The sequence below is a fragment of the Odontomachus brunneus genome, unplaced genomic scaffold, assembly GCF_010583005.1.
Source record: "Odontomachus brunneus isolate Ranch 3 - 2012 unplaced genomic scaffold, Obru_v1 Obru_scaffold_057, whole genome shotgun sequence".
NCBI classification, from domain to species: Eukaryota; Metazoa; Arthropoda; class Insecta; order Hymenoptera; family Formicidae; genus Odontomachus; species Odontomachus brunneus.
The window spans coordinates 1,726,746-1,734,996 of NW_022639507.1; the positions used below are offsets into that span (position 1 = coordinate 1,726,746).

At 30.5% G+C, this 8,251-nt stretch overlaps 2 protein-coding genes across 2 annotated transcripts; one reads left to right on the plus strand and one right to left on the minus strand.

Moving 5' to 3' along the window:
• The first annotated feature begins 352 nt into the window (after positions 1–352).
• On the plus strand, positions 353–3,913 carry LOC116845734 (60S ribosomal protein L26). Its single transcript, XM_032818776.1, has 4 exons — positions 353–462; positions 749–924; positions 1,008–1,148; positions 3,724–3,913. Exons 2-4 carry the CDS (start codon positions 757–759, stop codon positions 3,859–3,861), a joined length of 447 nt encoding a protein of 148 aa, XP_032674667.1. The 5' UTR covers positions 353–462; positions 749–756; the 3' UTR covers positions 3,862–3,913.
• A 46-nt stretch (positions 3,914–3,959) lies between these two features.
• Positions 3,960–8,251, minus strand: LOC116845733 (protein lifeguard 4-like). The gene is made up of 6 exons (XM_032818774.1): positions 8,077–8,251; positions 7,846–8,003; positions 7,587–7,695; positions 6,248–6,353; positions 6,006–6,157; positions 3,960–4,369 (listed from the first exon to the last, which is right to left on the minus strand). The coding sequence occupies exons 2-6, from the start codon at positions 7,976–7,978 to the stop codon at positions 4,120–4,122; spliced, it is 750 nt and encodes a 249-aa protein (XP_032674665.1). The 5' UTR covers positions 7,979–8,003; positions 8,077–8,251; the 3' UTR covers positions 3,960–4,119.

Here is an 8,251-nt window from a genome sequence, read left to right on the forward strand (position 1 = left end):
TTAAGATGATCTTATAGCATGTTCGACTGGCTCTGGGTTAACCCACTCTGGGTTATTCAGTTTACGTTTATTGGTCGAACAAGTACTTATAAGCTTTATGATTGGCTAGTAGAGACTCATGACGTCATTAATCGCTCTCTGAGCGATTAACCCAGGGCCAGTCGAACACGCTATAAAATATGAGATCGGACTATGAATACTGATAATAAACCAGCCTTTGCACCAGTTTATTAGTTGCATATTTTTTTATAAAATATTATTTTATAAGATATTTTAAATAATATGTGACCAATAAACTGTGATCGATATAGCAGACTGGCGCCCTCTAGTGTATTAAATTAACAGGAAGGATGGTAGATTGAAAACGGCCATCTCTCTATCATACACGTGACACGTCCGGAACATACGATCTTGGTAACCTTTTATTCTTTTGGTTAAGGTCGTGGTGTGGAATCGTTGTCGGTAAGCCAAGCAAGTAATAATCGCGTGGAATCGGGTTTAAACAAACAAAAGTGAATAAATATTTCGCACAAGTCAGAATCCGTAAAACCATTACGTGTACATGTTGCTTGTATTTTCTATATATGCACACATAAAGCGCGGCGATCTCATATCTGTGCCGCGTAATGATGAGGTTGTGTCGTATTAGCCTTTCGTTTGAGCCTGCCACATGCTCGCCAGTCGTTAAGTCAGCATGAAAATAAATTTCTGATCAAAATCTCGTCATGACGATGAACTCTCGTTCCAGAGTCCAAGATGAAGTACAACAGGCTCGTCTCCTCCTCGCGCAGGAAGAACAGGAAGAGGCACTTCACGGCACCTTCGCACGTGAGGAGGCGACTCATGTCTGCGCCGTTGTCGAAAGAACTCCGGCAAAAGTACAATGTGCGCTCGATGCCAATTCGCAAAGACGATGAAGTACAAGTAAGTTAATCATTCTAGATGAAAGGATTAAAAAAATTTTAAATATCCGAATTTTCTATGATATTTATGTGTTTTTCTTGAAGGTTGTACGTGGACACTACAAGGGCCAACAAGTAGGCAAGGTAGTCCAGGTATATAGAAAAAAATTCGTTATATACATTGAGAGGATTCAACGTGAAAAGGCAAACAGTGCAAATGTGTATGTTGGCATTGATCCTTCCAAGGTAAGAATTATCTTTGTATTTAATAGGAAAGTAACTCAGTGAAAATAACAATTGTTGTTCTCTCTTGATTGTTTAAAATTTTTTCTCCTGAATCTATCAGAGATCTAAAAGAAGACTTCAATCATAAACAACAATCATTATGTGCTCAGTAAATATTTAGCATTAGAAGCCCTGATGGAGTTATTTTCAAGGTAAGACCTTTAAGGTCTTGCCATCATTTTTGTTTCTTATGGTTTAGGAAAGAAATCTTGCACAATTTAATTATTTTTAGAAATAGAACATACTGGCCTGGTTTATATCACTTGATACGCATACTAAATAATAACTTTCTATTAGATAATCTTAATATTGACAATGCATACGGCGATGCGTTTAATCAATACAATACGTTTTCTTGATAAGTATTATACCAGCTTAATATACCGTTGTTTATATATATCATCGATATTAAGATTATCTAATAGAAAGTTACTATTTAGTACGCGTATCAAGTACACGATGTAAATCAAGCCACTGATAAAAGAGATTGATGATATTGTGATGAATTATTTTGTTTTACTTATGGTCTAAGAAAGTTATTTTGACTCTTTATTTGTTTGAATAGACAATATACCAACTATTATTTGAAATTTTAACTCTAATTCCAAATGAATTTATATTTTATACTGTGTCTATTTATCAGCTTTATATGGAAAAAATATTGTAATACAAATTGTAACAAAATTTTTTAATCTCTGACTATACAAAATTATGACTGAAATTACTATTAAATTATATTTGTTTACAAATGTTATATATATATATATATATATTTGACTTTTTATTATAAAATTATCGTAATTGAAAAAATATTTTTTACATCATATACATTTTTTATATCATCAAATTTATTTCTATAGCAAAATTTATAACAAAATTTCAGTGTATAATTCAGTTTTATAAAAAAAAGCAATATTTTAACATAATTTTCACTACAATATTTTCTTTGTGTACTAATTATAAAGAACCAGTAAATAATTATGATAAATTTTACTATAAGAAATAATAAATTTGGAAAAATTATGAAAATTGTGAAAAAAAAATTTGTTTACAAGATATATAAAATGTCTATGGCTGGTATTCATAGTCAGATCTTATATTTAAGACTGTTTTAAGTTTACCTTCAGATACTCCATAGCCAATGAAATGATCCGTACAGCATCTGAAGATGAACTTAAGACGATCTTAAATATAAGAACTGACTATGAATACCAGCCTATATCTTAGAAATTTTGTCCTTAGTATATTTAGAAGTTATTATTGGTACGAATAATGAAAAACAGAATTTTAAAATATAATTGAAATATTATAATAAGAAATCTAAGTAACTCTTTCAAGTATCCAAAAAAGATTGTCATTTTTAGGATTCTAGTGTTAACGATTGTTGCTTTTGATTAATACATTCTCTTGAGTCTATCAAGAGAACTCCAGTTACAGACAATAATCACTACATGCTCAATGAACTTCATGATTGTTACTCCTGATTGATCTCACTCTTCTGGATCTGTCAAGAATTAATAGAATACTCTAGTTATATACAGATAATTGTCATTAAATACTCAGCTGCCTTCTTTGCTGAAATGTAGCTGTTAATAACATACATTGTATGTATTCAGTACTACAACCATTCACTGAGTTCTTGGCTCTGATCAATGTGTAGTTTCAGATTTGACCAAGATATAAAAGTACAAACAAATAAGACCCAAAAGTGAATACCTTACATTTATGTACTGAGTGTAATTATTCTCGAAATTGTTGAACAGTTGCCTGATATAAAACTCGTTGAACACTTTGAACTCGTTGAACTCGTTTCCAACCTTTTAAGCTTCTATGGACTTATAATAATAAGAGAACAATATGAAAGATCTGTTTGTAGCATGCAGATAATCCATTGTGTTTCACAATTGTTCTATGAACCTATAACATTCTTTTTTATATAATATTTATTAATTGTTATATGGTATATAACAACTTTAACATTATGAATAACATTGTTATATTTTATATAACATTTCTTTTTATCTATGAAACACTGGCACAGTTTGGCTACTAGAACCTACAACATTCTGTATATGACTAAATAAAGACAAAATTCTTATATAGGTCACATAATTATAAATAATTTATGTATAATTATATATACATAATTGTATATAATCTATTTCTCCCCGAATAAAGACTGTAAGAATATATCCAGTATATGAAGATTGCTCATCCATGTGAATGCTTACAAAAAGCTGCTCACTGAATGATAGCATTACTAAATACACTTATAAACATATATGTGTACATATTAGAGATTTCTTCCCGAACTTGTATTTTATTACTTCTATGATGACTTAAACCATTCACATAGGTTTAGACAAATAGCTGGACTTTAAAACAGTGTACAAGGTTCTCTTGTACGTCAGTCGAGAAGTCTTGCTTAGTCTAATCGTTGCAGAAGAATTGGCACTGACTATACAATTTTTTTTTATTTTTCAATGAAAGCTTTCCTTCGGTCGAATTTTAACTCGTGATCATGTCAATGTTTCAGACAGTTATCGTTAAGTTGAAGATGGACAAGGATCGCAAGAAGATCATCGATAGGCGAAGTAAAGGTAGGCTCGCTGCGCTGGGCAAAGACAAAGGAAAATACACAGAAGATGTGACAGCCGCTATGGAGACATCATGAATTCTGATATCTTTCTTTATATTTACGCCAATAAAAAGACATTAAAACCAAAGTTGCAGTTCTCTCTCTCATCAAACATCTTTATATATATATATATATTTTTTTTTTTTTTATGCGATGCTAAAAGCAATCTTGTATCTCTCACAGAGAGGTACCTAAATAAAAATAAGAATTTATTGTATAGTCACAACTTGGATTACATTATAACTATAATAAAAAGATCGACGCAACGCAACCGACACGTATAATATTTTTCGCTTATTGCTTCAAAATCGCGAGAGCTCGCAATATATGTAAAAATAAGTTGATTATATCTAAATATATATTAATCGTCGCCAGGATGTATTCCTCGGCCGAGAGGGTGTGCATTATCATTTGCGTGTCGTAGATTATAAATAAGCAGAACAACAGTGCACCACCGATACTTATGGCTAGTTCCAACGCGGTGCTGTGAAGGAAAATTTGTATGAAACCGCCGATTAAGAGACACCAGAGTCCGATGAATAATCTGTAAAAAGAAGGTATGTAACTATAATTGCGGCCAATTTAACGTAGCAACTATTCTGAAACGTTTTTTAAACACTGAGTTTGATGACGTTATTATATAGCTAGAATATAGGGTTGTTGGGTAAGGTGACTAGATTTCTCAGCTCTGAATTCGGGACATTTCATAAATGTGTGAAGCAAGGGGAGAAAGGTTAAAAGATCCGAAAATTATTTGGCAATCATTGAAAATGATGACAAATCGGTGTCCCGAATAGCACTCGAAAAAATTCGGAACAAACGGTGAAAAATCAGGACGTCTGGTCACCTTGTTGTTGGAAGAGTTACTTTTAAAAACCAAATCATTACTGTTATTCAAAAAGTAACAAATCGTTATAATTTCCGTTAAATCGTTATAATTTTTCACTAAGTTTTGAATATTTTTTTTGTTAGGATTTGTTGTTGAATTTTTTATACATATGCATTTTACATTTGCGAAGTAGCAATAAAAGTAATAATTATATTCGTTGTTAAACAAAAAAATATAACTGCGTTACCGTTATTAATAAAAAAAAATAACATCGTTATTAAGTCATTAGTGAAAGAAATAACTTGCAAAGATAACGGCGTTACTTTCCTAATTTTATTAGAATATTTTCGAGCGTCTAATGAACCCTGACTTATAATATTCGTTTTGTATATAAATAAAACATATAAGAGATTTATTTTTCACACTCAACTACATAACTTTTTCTCTTTGAAGTAAAACATTGTAGATTATGTTTTATATACTTATTTCACTCTAAAAGCAAAAACTGTAACTTGGTTTAGGAGTTAACTTGAATATGTATATTGGCATTTATTCTGAACTCTATTAATTAAAATATTTCTAAATATGTCTTATAAACCTTTCAATTGGCTTATAAGCACATTTAGAAATATTTCTATTGATAAAAGAGAATTTAGAATGAGGGTCAATGTACATAACTTAAAATATCTATCACTTTTAACTGAATTAAAATGTGGTTCTCACTTTTAGAATAAAATAAGCATATAAAACTTAATCTACAACACAGTAGCGTAGGAGAGGGCTGCAGCCAGAGAAAAATTTTTTCGAATAACCTTTTTTGCTCGTCAAAAATAAAAAGTGCAACCTCCCCCCCCCGAAACTTTTTTCTGGCTACGCTACTGCTACAACATGTTTTTTGCTTCCTGTTTTTTTCTCTTTATAGCCTGATCTACAATATGCTTTTTGCGTTCTATTTCTTGTCTTCTATCTTTTTCTGGCTTAAAGCTTAAGGTTTGAGAAAGAGATAAAGAGAAAGAAGCAGGAAGCAAAGAGCAGGTTTACCCAAACAATACATATTTAGTCTGTTCTTTTCAGTTGTACTGCTGAACTGGTGCAATAAGTTAGAGTGAGAAAAGATATACTTGTCTCACTTTAATTTATTGCACCAGTGTATTTCAACAGTGCAGCTGAAAAGAACAACCTATTATTTAGTCAATGGTTGGCTGCTACAGTTTCAATATTAGTCTAATACATTATGTTGCTAAGGTTAATAGTGTTGAAACAAAAAAAGAATAAAGTTCCAGTACAATACTAATTAAAAAAAAAAAAACAGATGTTAGTTTAAATATTTTTATAGTAAAAATATACTCACCCAAATCCCATAAATGAGAAATCTCGCTTTGTTTGGAAGGTATAAGCCGTCAAGGCGAGTAGAACTGTCAGTGTTATAAATAAAGCTTCCAAGACTATTGAGGTATCATACATAGACACCACAACTCCGACAGTATATGATTGTACTAAAGTCTATAATTTTGAACATACATACATATATTTTTCTTATAGAGATTGTATTTTATCAGTGTAAACAATAAATTTATCTTCTTTCATACTTACAAATATGACCAGGAGTATCAAATTAGCAGGGTGATCCTTTCTTTTGAAAAGCAAACCGATCAGTACACCTATCGTCAGAACACATGCCAAACCCAAAGTCCATAGGCTAAATCAGACAATGAATCAATGGCAACTTTATCAACTCATTTATGTGTAAATAATAATAGTGAGTGTTAAAAAATGGATTACAGGGTAGATAGCACTCACTATACTTAGTAAAAAATGTTTGGTAAATATAAGTGGAAAAATCAATCTTTTTAGAGTTACAAATGTTTTTTTGGTTTTAATAATGTAAGTTATTTGTATGCTTCCGTTGATTACGCACGATCGAGTATCTTACTATATTATGACGTTTGCAAAAAATATTTGCATGTCCTTTTCCAAAAATTTCTGGTTTCTTTTGAATCAATTCTATTTCTACATAATAATATACAATAATTACACAATAATTTCTTGATTATTATTTTAATGTCAGTATAGTGTATAATCATTTATTTTTATGATCAGTGATGGTACAATATTCAATAGACATGGTAGTAAAAATCCTTTCAATCAATTATCGTATTATTTTTATTTATTATTATTATTTTTTAACTAGAGAATAATAGATATGTATTTTATGTATGATTTTGCCAACGGAAATATTCTAGCTGTATGACGTTTCTATATAGCAAGATATTTACACCAGAAAATTCTGTAACAAAGCAAGTCTTAATGTCTGGACTCTAATAATGTTGGTATCTGACATTCTTATTATTTTGGTTTACACACACACACACACATGCACACACACACAAATATTTAATTTTCTACATAGTACATATATATAATGTATGTATATATATATAGAAAGTTTAAATATTCATGTTTAAAAAAAGATTAAAACAATAAGAATATCAAAAATTAGGCATCAGTATTATTAGTGTTCAGGCATTGGTACTTTTATCTTAATTTAAGATATCAAAAATGTGTAGAAATTTAAGATATCAAAAACATGTGGAAAACATGTAGAACATCTTTCTTGTAAACATCAAATAATAAAATAATAAAATAGTATTTACTTGATTGATGTAAAGATATTTGTTCACATTCATCTACCATGCAATAAAACCACAAAGAATATATGTTACTAAAACTGAAAAACATTTGCAACTCTGAAAGGCTTGTTTTTTCAACTTATGTTTACTAAGTATTTTTTACTTTGTATAATAAATACTGTCTATCCTATAAGTCTTTAACTCTTTTTTTAGCATCTTGTACATATTTATATGTAAATATATATTATTCATACAACTTATTTAGATTTGCTAAAGTGAATATTAAAAAAAGACTGGTTTACTTGTCTTGTATATATAATTTCACAGTTGAGCTCATCATGAATACAGAGCCTATTGCAATTGTCATCAACAGCTGTATGCTCAATAAACCATATACTTTCCGCAAGAAGCCTGAAGGAAAGATAATATTACTTAATGATTATTAGAAATTCAATAATACTGATGTGCTCTAATTATAAATAGTCATGTTAATGAACATTTTGTAACAAGCATAATGTTGTGTAGTGTTGATTTAAAAATCCAGTGAAATTATACAAATACCCATTCGTATGTTAATAGTTGCATTGTGGACACTGTTGTTATATGCAAAGTCATTTTGTATTTCGTGTTCAGGCTGCTCCTTGCCACCTCGTTCAATATCCTCCTCGGCCAAAATCAACGGCACAGCAGCCATTTTTCGATTTACGTGTATAAACAATCTGCAATAACAACGACAAATATTACACTTCAATGAAACACGGAGAAAACACAATAGATTTTCACATGTCGTACGTGAAATTTTAACCGAGGAAATCAACGATCCTTTATGCAGAACCGATACGGAGTTATTTTTACTCTCGAGAAAATAAAATTTTACGATCAAAATCAATGACAGCCATGTCTGAAATTTCAACACGAATGAGCAGGAAATGACGACTGCACCGACTGCATACAGTGTTGGGAGCTT

What these genes read in the sequence shown, in the direction of transcription:
- LOC116845734 (XM_032818776.1), top strand. Translation starts at nt 757, where the DNA reads ATGAAGTACAACAGGCTCGTCTCCTCCTCGCGCAGGAAGAACAGGAAG. An exon ending in GCAAAGACGATGAAGTACAA is followed by an intron (nt 925 to 1,007) that starts GTAAGTTAATCA and finishes TTTTTCTTGAAG; the next exon opens with GTTGTACGTGGACACTACAA. An exon ending in TTGGCATTGATCCTTCCAAG is followed by an intron (nt 1,149 to 3,723) that starts GTAAGAATTATC and finishes TCAATGTTTCAG; the next exon opens with ACAGTTATCGTTAAGTTGAA.
- LOC116845733 (XM_032818774.1), bottom strand. Translation starts at nt 7,978, where the DNA reads ATGGCTGCTGTGCCGTTGATTTTGGCCGAGGAGGATATTGAACGAGGT. An exon ending in TGATACTCCTGGTCATATTT is followed by an intron (nt 6,158 to 6,247) that starts GTAAGTATGAAA and finishes TCAAAATTATAG; the next exon opens with ACTTTAGTACAATCATATAC. An exon ending in TTCTCATTTATGGGATTTGG is followed by an intron (nt 4,370 to 6,005) that starts GTGAGTATATTT and finishes TTCTTTTTACAG; the next exon opens with ATTATTCATCGGACTCTGGT.